At 41.9% G+C, this 14278-nt stretch overlaps 1 protein-coding gene across 11 annotated transcripts in view; it reads left to right on the top strand.

Annotated features, from left to right (window-relative positions):
- Positions 1 to 14029, top strand: part of ABLIM1 (actin binding LIM protein 1) — a 189426-nt gene extending 175397 nt beyond the window's left edge. For 9 of the 11 annotated variants that reach the window (XM_030950800.1, XM_030950807.1, XM_030950806.1 and 6 more), the window contains 7 exons: positions 105 to 201; positions 1519 to 1580; positions 1887 to 1947; positions 2642 to 2649; positions 3909 to 3983; positions 6672 to 6752; positions 7964 to 8551. In XM_030950800.1, the coding sequence (XP_030806660.1) occupies positions 105 to 201; positions 1519 to 1580; positions 1887 to 1947; positions 2642 to 2649; positions 3909 to 3983; positions 6672 to 6752; positions 7964 to 8077 (498 nt within the window). In that variant the 3' untranslated portion in view covers positions 8078 to 8551. Of the gene's footprint in view, positions 1 to 104; positions 202 to 1518; positions 1581 to 1886; positions 1948 to 2641; positions 2650 to 3908; positions 3984 to 6671; positions 6753 to 7963 lie in introns of all 11 variants that reach the window. The other 2 variants (XM_030950798.1, XM_030950801.1) reach the window with 2 other exon arrangements.
- The last annotated feature ends 249 nt before the right edge of the window (positions 14030 to 14278 follow it).

Genomic DNA, 14278 nt, shown 5'->3' with positions numbered 1-14278 from the left:
TCCAAAAAGTGCCCCTTTGCTTTCTGTAAGCAAATCCTGCCACTGTCTTGGTCAGCTTTATTTTATTGATGTGTTTTGTTTTTTTTTTTAATTGCCATTTGTAGCTCAACTCTGGTCTGGGGCAGTTAATATTGAAAGAAGAGATGGAAAAGGAGAGTCGTGGTAGGTCAGCCCTTTCTGCCAGTCGTTACGATTCTCCAGGTAATTCATGGAGGCAATAAAGCTAATCATGAACAACGGGTATAAACACCACAGAATGCACACACCAAGCAGAATACACATACCAAGTATTGTCCCAGAAGAGAGACAGCTGGGAAAGCTGCTTGATACCTGTTTATGTGGTGATCTGCCCTGAAAGAGTGGCCTGATTCATCACCTGGTTTTGTGAGGGGAGAAATGTCATGGTTGGTTTTTTTTTAAGTAGAAGAAATATGAGTCTGAGGATTTTCAGGCTATTTTGAGGAGAGAGCTGCTTTAATATAGATATGGGGTGGGGTGAAATGTTCAGTGACTATGACCATGACATGCACTAATAGGCTGGGTTATTAAATTACAGCAACACATTTTGCTTACAGTGGTGGTTCCTATCTCTGTTTAGTCTCTTCTCCCAGGGAAAGATATTCAGCATTATTGACCAGTGGGGCTGCATATTCCAAACACAGCCAGTTGACCTGGGCTGACATTTTAATTGGGTGTATTTTGTTCCAAAGCAAAAGCACAAAAACTAGCTTAGATTCTTTGCCTTGTTGCACATTTTGATGTATGGCTGTGGCCTTCTCACATCTCCAGAGAAGGGTTTGGGGGTTTTATTTCACTCTCTTTATTCACCAGCCATTGTAACACGAAAGACATTGTAATACTTTGAGCCAAGAAGAGACAAGATGAGTCTCTCTGGAGTCATCCACTGGAGCAGTTGCCAAGCAAACTAAGATTTCCTTGTGTTCCCTGTTTTATAAGTGTGTTGCCTTGATGGCCTTGGAGAGGATTCCTGTGGCTCTCACTCACTATCTTTAATTTTTATGGGGCCAGAGTCTACCTGCTCAACTCAGAGCTTATGAATTTTTTATTAATCTTAGCACAGGTTGGAGAATTCCTTTATTTGAGATGTGTCCATCCCTCTTTGCAGGGATAATCAGTGCCATCATCAATTCCCTTTTGGAATCGGGGTGGTGCCAAAGCAGATGCCATGGATGATCCATGAGCATTATTTTCAATCCAGGGGCAACCACCTTGATTTTGAGCCTGAAAAAATCAGTGTCCCTTATTAAAAGCCTGCCACCATGGCATGATAAAATTGTTTGTAACTTACAGAATGTGTGGAGGTTTGTGTTGAGTTTGGGACTGAGTTTCTTAAAGTCAGTGTGTCTCAGTTGTGTGTATGCTTGGCTCTTTTAACTGTGTATTTTGTACTAGGTGATTCCTCAAGTGCTCTAGTTTTTTATTGATTCTTCAAATGCTCTCGTTTTTAGTTTCCATGGGATTTTTCCAGTAAAATATTTTCCCTTCCTCATTCAACAGCACATGCTTCAGCCTCCAAAACCTCTTCTCTCCCTGGGTATGGAAAAAATGGACTTCACAGGGTAAGAGGATGGTGATTTTGAGAAGTGAAAGGTGGCTTTAATTATCCATGGTATTTATTTCCATATCAATTGTATTGGATTTTCAGTTTGATAAATGTGTCTTATAAAATCACCTGAAGTCAGACCAAACCCATTTTCCCCTCCCACAAACTACTTTTTTAAAAAGGCAAGAAAGCAAAGGAAGAAATGTTGTAAAATTGTGGGGGAAATAAAAAAATTAAAGCAATTTCTTTGTCCCCATGTACCAACCTTCTTGTAAAGTCTTGAAGTGTGAATTTATGTTCTGTCCCTCTCTTGCTGTTACAGCCGGTCTCTACGGACTTTGGTCAGTACAACAGTTATGGGGATGTGAGTGGTGCTGTTAGAGGTAAGGATGGGGAGCCTTTTACAGTCTGTTAGTAATAAATGTAAAAACGTGATGATGTTTGATCATTTCTGCTGTTTTATATGAAGGCTGTGGATGTGATTACTTTGTATTTGCTTAGTACTTTTTAATTTTCTCTGGCAAACTCAATTAACTCAAAGCGCTTCAAATACCTGTTAAAAGTGTTGAGTTTATTTTGCTAAATCTGTTATGTGGAACTGATCCTTGTTCATACTTTAGCATTGGATCAAATAGAAAGCAAATAACGTGTGCATTATCAGGAATATGAACTGAATTCTGTGAGTTTTGCGGTTATTTTCTCTGAAAATTACCATCAACTGTGCGGTCTGGAACAATGTGCCACAGTGAAGAAATGCCTTCTAATCCCCCTTGCTGCTCATGATCTTCATAATGACTTCGAGCTGGATGTGGTACCAGTCAGTGCCAAATAAAAATTGACAATATTATTTATAAAGTTACAAAACTTGGGAGAGTTAATGAAAAGAACTGCAATACTTGGAGTGTTCGACTCTACAAACTAAGTCCAAAATTAGAAAGTTGCTGGCTTTAGAGAATCAGATGGGATTTTGGAAAAATCAGATATAACAGAAAAGAAAGAAGGATTCTCTGGTAGATTGTGACTGATTCCTGTAGTTCTACAGTCTAAAGCTGATGAGATTTCTCTCTTGCTTTTCAGATTTCCAGGTAGAGTACGGGTTTTCATCAATCAACTGACAGCAGAACCTAAAGCAGCTCCTTGTTCAACTCTGAATTTCTGCTACAGGGAAGGGTTTCTTAAGACAATAGCTTTGATTTTCCTGCATGTTTAAGCATAATCACCAATGTAGATCCTTATCAACAAAAAACAGGCACAGCCTCGGATTCCTCCTTGTCACCTCCCCAGAGCTGAGCTGAGACAGCTCACACTTGTTCTGTGACTTGCTCTGTAAAATCCACTCTGTTCCTGTATGAGTTATCTGTAATAGCCTTCTCTGGACATGTGAGGGTGGATTTATTTCCAGCCTCTCTAGTACTGACCCCAGAGACACATAGAAAGTCTCTTCCAGAGGGAATTTTCTCTCATACCAGGAGCTTTGAACTCCTCAATTTTACCCTGGGATTTGCTCTCCAGACAAGATGGCTGATCAGTAGTTTTCTACAGTGCTGCCATCCCAGATGAACCAGAAAGAAGTGTGCTTGCAAATAGAAACCTTTTTACTTCAATTACTGCCTGCAAGGCTTTTGTCAGAATGGTTTAACTCTGCCTTGTGCCTCAGCACAATCACAGTATGAAATGGCAATTTAAGAAATTGTTTAATTACTTGGATAATTTTGTTAATGGCATATCAAAATCATGATGATTGGAAAGAGAATAAGATTATGGGAGGGGAGCAGAGCTGTCCATGTATTGTGCCCCAAATGTTATTTCCTTAGATTTAGTACCTGTGTCAAAACAGCACCTTTTTACCCCATCCCTGTTTGTGTTCATAGTAAAAATTACCCATTGTAGAGACAACAAAGAAATCCCTCAGCTGATACAGTAAATTACAAGTAGGAGAGCCCAGAGGAGTAAGAGTGCTTTCTGTGCAGTTGGGTGGGATCTGAATTGATGCTAGGGAAGAACTAGAAAAGAACTCCACCTAGTCACTGGGGTGGGAGAGGGACCACCACTCTCTTGGGGTGCCCAGGTCCCCTGGAAGGTGGTGCAGGTCAGCTCAGGGGGGGCTGTCACCAGCCTGAGCAGGGACAGGAGCTGTGGTGGCTGAGGGGACTGAAGGATCCCTCTGCCTGCCTCACAGGAGTAGTGAACAGCAGCCATGGCCGTGATTGAAATAATAAGACCAAGAATTAAGACTTGAGGGAAGTCTCAGGGCAAATTCACCTTTGTCTTCACCACAACTTGAGTGCCTTTACCCTCTGTGTGTGTAACCTCTGTGTCTGCTGTGTGCCTGTATCCGATGCAGTCCCTCCCGGATGGTCATGTCCCTGGAATGAGAATGGACAGAGGAGTATCTATGCCTAACATGTTGGAGCCAAAGGCAAGTGCAGATGTTACTCACTTTCCTTCAAGACTTGAAGGTTTTACTGTGAAATGCAGATAAAATATGGGAAATGTCTTAGTTCCCTTGTTTTCTTTTACCTCACCTCAGTCCCTGCTCCTTATGTGCCAAACCTCTCCCTTTGTTCTGGACTGTGTTCTGCAGGGTTAGTGCTCAGGCAGGCTGAGGGCAGCCCAGGTGTGATCTCTGGGGCAAGGAAGCTTTTCTAGGGACACAGTGACAGATGTGGAAGGTGCTCCACAGCTGGTTCTCTGCCAGCCAAAGCACCAGGCCAAACTCAGATCTGTCCAGTTTGAAAAGTGCTGCAGAATATTGTGGCTCACAACACATTGTTGAGGCTGTTTCAATTCCAAAGATTATGGGAAATCTTTGACTGGAAGTAGGATACCTACATGTCTGTCTGGATCTGCTCCTCAGCTCTCAGCACTGCTAACCTGAGACCTGTCCATAGTGTTGAATTCCCTGTATGAGAAACTCTTCTGGAGATTTATTGGAAAAAGAGACAGTGTCTGCTAATTACAATTTAAGACGCAAATTAAAATGCTTTTATAGCTATGTCTAGAGATACCTGAGTAAAAAATGAATATAATATATCAAGGGAATTCAACCAGGGCTGTGTTTTAAATATTACAACTTTATTGCTGGTGAACCTTCCATAAAATCATGATTTTGCCAAAGTTACAAGGACCAGAATTTCTGCAGTTAAGTGAGGAGCTCACTTTGCAAACCAGATTACTTCTTGTGCTTCCGAGTCACCTCCAGGCAAGCTGTACAAGGCAATAACCCTGGCTGTATAAGCTGAGACCCCAGTGCACTGTGCAGTTACAAGTGGTTTTATATATTATATAAATAAGACTGTGGGGACTCCTAAGATACTGCTTTTTATTCCAAATAATTTCTCTTTCAGTGCAATAGAAATTCTTACAGTCACCACTGCTGTTGATGTACCCAGTGATTTGGAAAGCCATTTTGGGTGACAAATTCTGTCAGTATTATTAATGACAAAATTTAATTATTATTTATTAATGGTTATTTTAATTTTTAAAATTATGGGAAGTTTCCTGAGATAATAGATCACTTTCTGTTGCTATTTATAAAGGTGATGCCCAACCCTCAGGATGTGTGAATTGGCACTGGTTTTATTCGTGTCAATTGTCCAACACTAACTTACACCTGCTAAAATAAAATAAGCCAATTCAGAGTCAGCATGAAACATATGAAAAGTAAAGATTAATAATCCTAAGAATAACCAGATATTACCAAATGGTTCTCCAGAAAGGACAGAATTTGTGCATCTTGCCAGCCCAGACTGAGACATGCCTTGTTGTGAATATTTAAACATAAAATGTATTTATGACCGTAGATCTTGACTTAAACTCTGCCTGTTTAAATATGAAAAGTTACATTTTAGTTTCCTATTATGCTGTTTCTAGTAGCCATTTCCAGTACCAAACATAAAAAATGTAACTCCAAGTATAGACCTAATTGTACAATTGTGACAATGTCAGAATCTCATAAGAATCATATCTCACAATTGGTATGTAAGCACACGTTATTTAAATTATTATTACTTACAATAAAATCAGTGGTGTGTTCATTGATGCCTGAATGTTATTTGTTATGTTTTTGAAAAGTTCATTGGGATAATTGTTAAAAATGGAATGAACTTAATTGCTGAGTACTGCACAAGAGTTGATTAAGTCAAACTTCTTCTGATGTTGAAATAAGGGAATTAATAGCATTTAATAATAGCTCAGCTCTCTCCAGGAGAGTGTTGGTGGTCTCACTCCTGTTCCCAGTGGGCAACTAAGACCCATAAATGACAGTAAAGGCTGAGCCAGTTGCCACTGAAGTTTCCAGAAAACCTTCATTGACTCGAGTAGGGGTTGGATGAGGGGTCTGGGGCTGCTGCTTTGCTACAGAGACGTGCAGTGGGAGGGGCTCTAGAGATGCTCTGGCAGACAGAGCATGAGCTCTCCTAAGTCATTCCAGGCATGGAAGTGTCTATTCAAGGGAAAAAAAAAATTAGAACCCAGTTTTATTTGCCAGCGATGATTCCAGAAACTGATTTTTAATATTTTCTGAAATCCTTTCCAAGCAGCACTGTTTCCGTTAGTTGTTTGAATTCTTTAACTATCCAAAATGAAAATCATGTGATAAATTCTACTGAATGCAGTGGCCCCCACTAATTAATATTTTGCTCATTCAGAGATGCTGCTGGTTTTATGTACTTCCATGTTTTTAAAGCCCACTCACTGTCAGTCCTTGGGGCTGTCCACACTCTGGCAACCATTAGTTAGACCAATGAGTGACAAATGCAATAACTTTAATAAATTTATACATTGATGGATGAGGAAATACATTGCCTAGAAAGGACTCTGCCTGACCAAAGCCAGCTGATGTATTATATGCAGCATAAAAGTTGTGACTTTACAATATGAGGTAGTTCAATGCTAAACAAGTTCTGGATCTGTTCAGATCAGCTTGTTTTCCGTACAACTTCAGGGGAAAAAAAAACCAAACCAAAAAAACCACCAAACTGATATTTGATTTGCAAAAGAAAACAAGTATTTGTGTGTTTATGAAAATGACACACATTTTGTTCTGTCTGCTTTAGACTATAAATATAAATATCTCTTTTTCCCCCTTTTTATACGTTGTTAACAGATTTTTCCATATGAAATACTCATGGTGACCAACAGAGGGCGAAATAAAATACTAAAAGATGTAGACAGAACCAGGCTGGAGGTAAGAGAAGCAAGTTCCTAAATGCTCTTTCCTGCTAAAGTTATTTGTTGTTTGTGAAAGCTGAAACACTGAAATGTGGGTCCTGAGAAATGTGGGAAGATTTCTCAGCACTGATCAGGGAAAGAGGGATCAGACATTGGGAGGAAGCAGCTGCATCTCCTCAAACAATCTCCCACATCTCTGTCTCCCAGCTCATAGACTGTGCTTCTCACAATCCCCTTCTGTTTTCAGGCCTTTCATTATATACTTGTGCATTTGCTAAAAGCCCAAAATTGCACAAGTTTCATAAGATCCAGAATGGAATGGAGCAATACTTTGTTCTTGGACCATGTCTTAGCTAAGAGTCAGTGTCAGCCATCCTTGAGGACCAAAAGTCTAACTTTCTTTAACTCATCATGAGTCCTGTGACTTAGTTAGAAGACTGGCTGATATCCAAAAATACAAGGATCTAAATCTCTGCCAACAAACAAATATAGTTTACAGCTTTGTGGCTTAGGAAGACTTAAATAGCACAGTGGAATGCTGGGGATGCTTAAGTCCTTAATCTTCTGTGGAGATGAAAGAAAGGAGCCACAAGCATATGGGTAATTTGGGTAACAATTGGGGTTTATTCCCATTTTTATTATTAGATATGTGGTCACTAATCAGAATCCAGTGCTGTGTTAGATCAGTGCTACAGGGAGACACTTTGCCCATCCAGTGCACTGTAAAGTGGCTGAACAAGAAGTAACCGATACACAGGACAGCACCAAAAAGGGTTTTATTAGCAGCAGGGAAGTGTGCTGAACAGTTAGCCTGGCCAGACATCTTCTTTCTCAGAGCTTGAAGCACATCAAGCTGCAGTCCTAAAAACCCAGTGTCTGTTGGGATTTCCAAAAGCAGAGGTGACTTGCTAAAGCCTGGGACAGGGGCGTGCAGGAGCTGGTCCTGTTCTCTGGTCTGTCATTGCCTGTTGGATGGCTTCAGACGAATCATTTCTGTGTCTCTTGCTTATTCAGCAAATGAAATATTCCCTGAGTGGTTCCTTAGTCACACAAGTCCATGAGGACTTGGATTTGTGTATGGCCAAAGCATTATTTTTTCCAGCAATGGCTCTTACACGGCGACATAAAATCCCTAAGGTGCTCCAACCTCCTGTTGTGTCTCTGGCTTTGACTGACCATTGCTTTTTCTCCTTTTTTTATTCCCTCCTTTTTTTTTATTTTTTGAAGCGTCACTTAGCACCTGAAGTTTTTCAAGAAATATTTGGCATGACGATACAGGAGTTTGACAAGTTACCTCTCTGGAGACGCAACGACATGAAGAAAAAAGCAAAACTCTTTTAATCTCCCTTTAAACAAACCCACCACAAATGATGCATAGAATATTGTATCACACAGTCTAAACTGTTTGGAAGCAACTACTTATCCACCAAAAAGGGAAAATCAACATAGTGGCACCTCTGCAGTTGAACAAGATCAGCAATTGCCCTCCTGGAATTCAGGGAGAAAATATCTGGGCTCAGAAACAGCAATGATAGTTTTCAGAGGTGTCAGCCTGTTACCTGATATTGTGCAAGATAGAAAACTGTTCTGTTCTTCTCCCTCAATGATATTCCCTTTACTTCTCTCCACAATACGATGGACTTTATTGCTAGAGCCAGGAAGTGCCCTTAGGATGCCTTGTAGACTAAAGTAGTTGTAACCACTCCAAGAACTGGAAGAGAATATATACATATATAAATATATATATATATATATGTATGCGTGTTTGCCTGTGTGCACACATGTATTTATATCTCTCCATCTATCTCTCTGTGTGTGTATGTGTGTATATATGTGTGTATATATGGAGAGGGACTTAGGTAGGTCTGTAGTGAAGGAGAAGCCCCTTGTAACTTATCCCACATGGTCACATCAAGTCTTTCACCCAACAGTTTCTTACTTGGCACTCTTTTGACACGGTGTCTTCTTCATGTAACACAACCTGTGGTGCTGGGCATTCTGCTCACCTGCAGGACACACCACTTGGATTTCTGGAAAATGGACTCCTTGTAAATATTTGCTAGGATATAAGAAGTGAATTGCTGTGTGTGTGTTGTCAGTCTTCCCTCTTCCACACTTTCTGCTTGAATTAATAAGGCTGGAGCTTAACCAGTCCTTTGAATAATTTAAGATCACTTCGGTAATGGGACTGATGGAGAAGAGTCAGTTTTCTTGTAATTTACTCCAGGAGGTGGGTGCATGGGGGTGGGAGTGGCAGAGTGAAAAAATGCTATTTTAAGTGTGCCCTGGTTTGCATCCAGAGATTTCAGGACAAACTCCCTGCTAGTAATTACTAGTAGAGCTCATCAGGCTGCAGTGGAGTTGCAGGATTTTACAATGGCAGGGAGAATGGTTCTCTGCAAGCTAACATGCAAATTCATCCCTCTTAGGGAGGAAATGTTTGTGAATTGAAAGGTACCATCGAGGTGCCAAGCTCTGCCAATAGAGGCTTTTTGATTTAACTGCAGTAGCTGTTGTCAGTATGGCACAGTGCATGGGGCCAAGCACTCATTTTAGTTAATGTAGGTTTTCACTTGTGCTTGGAAAAGAGGGCACAGACTTTTTTTTTTTTCCTGTCTTGAAGCATCAAAGCTCCAGCCTTGGTTATTTTTATTTCCCTTTGTGCCTGACTTGGTTTTTGAAGACAGAGTAATCATGCAAGACAGTTTCTGAGCTGCATTGAACTCCTTATTGCTTGCAGTCTTCTTCCAATATGCTGCAGCTTGAAAAACTGCCTGTATATACCTTAACTGCTTCTGGGCAAGTCCTATGCAGAGGAGGACGCGAGCACCAAAGTAATTGAATGGATGCAGTGTGGCTGCTTTTTCTCTTCCTTGGTGCTTAACTGCCAATGCATAACTGCACTAACGAGCTCATCTCCTGATAGGAGAGGGTCATTTAGGTTCTGTGTCTGTCAAAGAATATCAAGGTTTCCTTTTTAATGCAGAAACTTCAGGCACTGGAGGCATCAGAACCTTTGTATTTTCTGTTCTATGAGACATTGGTGATAAAATCTGGAAGTCAGGAAGAGGAAACAGTCCCATGTAGTTCTGAGATTCAGTATCACTGTGTTGAGTTCTCTGTGTCACCAAATGACATTTCACCATGAGCTGTGCAGGACAGCCCAAACCCTGGCTCTTCTTTGCTGGTTAGCAAGTCCTGTTGTGACAGATCACTGTGGTTCCTTTGATAAAATCTGAGATGAAGATTCAGTAGGGGAGAGACAGAGACCAGGGCTCAGCACCTGCTCCATGTCCCTAAGGGAATGTGGGGCTGTGGGACAGGGCCACCAAGGGGCTGGCACCATCCCCAGGGAGCAGAAGTCCCTGGGGACGCTGTGACACACACACTTGTGACTGAGCACTCTGGGTGGCACTGAGCATGCAGCAGCGGTCAGGGTAACGTATTTCACCTCATTTTTCAGAACACAGATCTGAAAGGTTTTTAGAGCAACTCTGAGAAGTAAATGGGAATGTCAGGGGCTCAAAATGCATCTTTGAGTGACTGCTGAAAGCAAATCCATACAGTGGAAGGACAGCAGTGTTTTACACTCACAGACTTTGTGAATGCTGGGGTCTCAGAAATTCAGTGTTTGGCCACCTGCAAGGTGTGGCTTGACTTTGAGACAAACATTTGAGTTTTAATGCATTTAAATTATTAAAATTCGCCACATTTTGTCATCCCACATCCTACAGACATTCAAACTATTAGGCATTACAGGTCTTTTAGTTCAAGTCACCTTGACCATACCCCCTTTAGACCTGAGGAGTTGTTCTCTCAAGGATGTGAGCTGCCAGTCTGCATTTTTCTGTCTCCATCTCTAGGTTACTACTGAACTTCTCACAGCACATACGAACACACTACCCAGTCATTTCAGAAATGACTAAGCCAGGTTGTTTTCTTACCTCTCCCTCCTATGCAAAAAAAAAAAAAAAAAAAAAAAAAAAAAAAAAAAAAAAAAAAAAGAACTCGGCCTCTTAGCCTGTGAAGAATGGCATGGTAATTTGGATCTGCCTCATCCACTGAGAATTTAAAACTGCAGCTTAAGCTTGGGAAGGAATGAAGAGAAGCCAGCTTAGATGTTGCAGAAACAACTCATCTCTGATTGGATTTTTGGGCCACTGCTGGCTCCCATCTCACTGGTGTGGAGCAGTCAGTCAATTCACAGCCCTCTGCACTAGACTTACTACTGCTTTTCTCCTGACTGAGAGCATGAAGGGTTTTCTGAGCTTCAGTTTCATGCCTGCAGTTAATTCTCAACCACCTACATGTAGACACACCCAAGAGATCATCTGTCCACAAAACCCACGCTCCAGCCACCCGTGGGGGAGGGAGGGTTTCTGCAGTGGGCTCTTCATGATTGTCACTGCAATATTTTCTGTTCTTTCATCTGGTCTTCCCACCTAATGAAAACAAAATGTAGCCCCAGGGAGAATTTTCTTTGTAAGCAATTAATCATTCCCCTGGTATCCATTGAGTAGCAGTTCTTAGTAATTCCCCTCTTTGATATTCCCTTGGGACATGTCAGGAGTTGGACTAGATGATTTTTAAAGGTCTCTTCCAACCCAAATCATTCTGTGATTCTATGAATATGCCTTAAGTACATGCTTGTGTTCTTCTATCTCCTGCGAAGCATTTGAGCTTCTGATAAAGTCCCATCCCATCAATGCTGTCAACACAATGTCATGACCAAGAGGATTAAAAACTCATTGCTTTTGTCTTCTTTTTTCTCCTTTTCTGCTTTAGGAGTGATGTAAGAGCAAGGCCCAGTCAAACATTGCAGAATAACCCCACGTGTACACCTGGGGTTAAGTCCACATGGGATTATGTACAGATGCAGATCCTTGAGCACAGGTGCACTTGTGGCACACACCCTCCTCATTTGGAGCTCACTGAATGTGGGTTGTGCTGTGCTGGGGATGCAGTGCAGTGTGCTGTGGAAGGTCAGGCTGGGAGGGCTCAGTAGCTTTGTGTGGGATAAGACATCTCTGTGGCTCCAGTGCTGCTTTTACTTCTGTCCAGACAGGTGTCACCTCTCCTCACAATTCCCACAGTTCTAAGTCTGTGGGCCAGGCACTGAGTGCTTGCTGCCCTTTTCCTGCTGCAGTTGGGAAATCCTTTCTCAGCCCTGTAGTTCAGATGTCCTGCTGTTCAACAAAGTTCAGCAGCACCTCTTCTGTCAAAGTTAGCTACACTGAAGTTAGACACCTTTTGAAGTGAATCCCTTTCCACAATCCCTGTGTCTCCTGGCCGGGTCATGTCAATGGACAGAGAAGGGTTAAGGTCTGGGAAGGAGGAGGGTTGGCATAATCTTGATTTCTGCAGGGCTTGCCAGGGTGATGCTTGGCAGGATTAGAGGAGAACACTGCCATGAGCCTGTAGTACCTGTTTCAGACTGTGGGCAAGTCAAGTTTGGAGTTCATAGCATGTGAGCACCCACACTGAAATTAATGGTATGAAGCTGTTAGAACAAACAACAGAACATTAGGTCTCAGAATGGTAAAAATATGAACATCCCCTAAACTCTTCAGGGAATGATTTATCTTGGCTCCTCCTGACTTAGGAGGAGATGTTGGCATATTTGGCTTGTAGGGCAGACAAAAGAAAACCACCCTTTCTCTCACTCCATGATTCATTGCTTTCCTCTGGAATGTGTTTGTGAAGGAGGATGTCCACATCCTCAGTGTTACCTACAGCAGTGAGGAACACCAGTCAGTGGTAATGACAATGCAATAAAACACTTGCAGGAAACAAGAATTAAACTAATTTATCCAAAATGCCACTCATCTTCCCATGCCAGAGGGATGCTTAGGGCTTGTCTCCACTGCCCCCTTCCCCATTCAGTTCTCCCCAGGTCACAGTCTGCTTTCTGCCCTGTCAACACACCCACTAGAGTCCGGCATAGTCTTCAGGGTAGATGCTGAGCAAGGGCTGGTCTTGACAATATGTGGTACATTTTTACCCCATTGCTGCAAAATGAAGAGCTGGAGAGAGCTCCTGAGCACTGTGACTGTAGCACAATGCACCTTTTTCCCTTAGTGTACAACACTCCTATCACTGTGGGCTGCAGCATTGCTCTGGCTGGTGAGTTTTGCCTTGTGATTTCTCCCACACACCTTTTTTGTGCTTAATAAAATAAGAAACAGCAACAGCAAAAAAATCCATCACAATGCAAAGATACTGAGTTTTCAGTCAGACAACTCTGCTGGCAGGAGCTGTGTGATGCCCACATTTGGCAGAAGTGTTATTAATTTTAATGTAAGCATCAGTGCAAGAAGTGGGAATGTAATTGGCCATTAATGTTGTTTGCCTGTATGCAAAATAAATTATTTGTTGCCCAAAGGGCTTCTAACAGGGAAATAGATTTCTGCTAATGAGTTGCTCAGAAATGCTCCCCTTTGTGAAGAGGAAATACTTCCATGTGCACTGTGGTCCTTCTTTTGAGGTAAAAGAGAGATGACTGAAGGCAAACGTGTTGTGTCAGGATCACCACAGTTAGCACAGGTGTTGCTCCCAGGACCTGCAGAGCTGAGGCCCCCAGGACCTGCCCTGGGCATGAGGAGATGCAGCTCTGGGAATCCCAGTGGTGCCTTACCAGGCTGAGTCTCTGGCTCCCTTAGGATGCTTTGACAGCTCCCACTGGACACTTGCCTGGGCTGTTGTCACTGAACACCTGCAGAATGCACTTCCCCCCGATGCAAACCCACTGCAGCAGTGGGGCCTCTCACTGGCACTGCAGCCCTGGAGCCAGGGAAGCCTCTGTGCCCAGCCAGGAGCTCAGTGTCACTCCCAGAGCAGCCCTGTCCAAGCACTGAGGCTTGGTCATTGTGGACAACTCTTCCTGTAAGGGGGCCTTACAGCTGGGGACTTTTTTTAAGCTTTGGAAACTAAAACTAATTTTTTAAAGGTATACTTTCCTTTAAATCAGTAGATTTTGGCAATAGGATTTTTTTATTATTTTATTTTTCTTTTCTCCTCCCTCCACATGTTACAAACCAGCGTTTTGGGGAGGTGTCCCTGTGTTTTCCATTCATCTGTCTCTTTTTCTGAGTCTCTGTAAAAGTGAATCAATGTCTTGTCTGTACAGTAAGTCTGCTTGTATGCATAATGAGAAGTTGAGCTGGGTTGCTGTTCTGTACAATTAGTGTTTCCACTGTCATACTGCAAACAGCACATATTGCACTCCTGTGCCACTGTAATCTGCATCACTGTTGTACTCAAGTCAATGAATAAAGTTTGGAGCTTTATTCTTAATTTCTGGATTCATGTTGCCTCATTTATTTTGGTTTTTCATTTTGCAGAGTTATAAGAAAGTTCTCTTACAAAAATAGGATGTGCTCTTAAGAAGAGAGCTCTCAGAGAGCCGAGTTATGAATGATAAGAGCAAGACAGGAGAAAGTAAAAGGTTTGAAAATTGTCACAAGGCTTCTTGTACCTAAGTTACTAGAAATAGATAGATAGAAAATAGATTCATGTAAACCACATAGAAGTGTTATTTTTGTT

Source organism: Camarhynchus parvulus, chromosome 6 (assembly GCF_901933205.1).
Source record: "Camarhynchus parvulus chromosome 6, STF_HiC, whole genome shotgun sequence".
NCBI lineage: Eukaryota > Metazoa > Chordata > Aves > Passeriformes > Thraupidae > Camarhynchus > Camarhynchus parvulus.
This window is presented reverse-complemented; position numbering and strand designations above follow the sequence as displayed.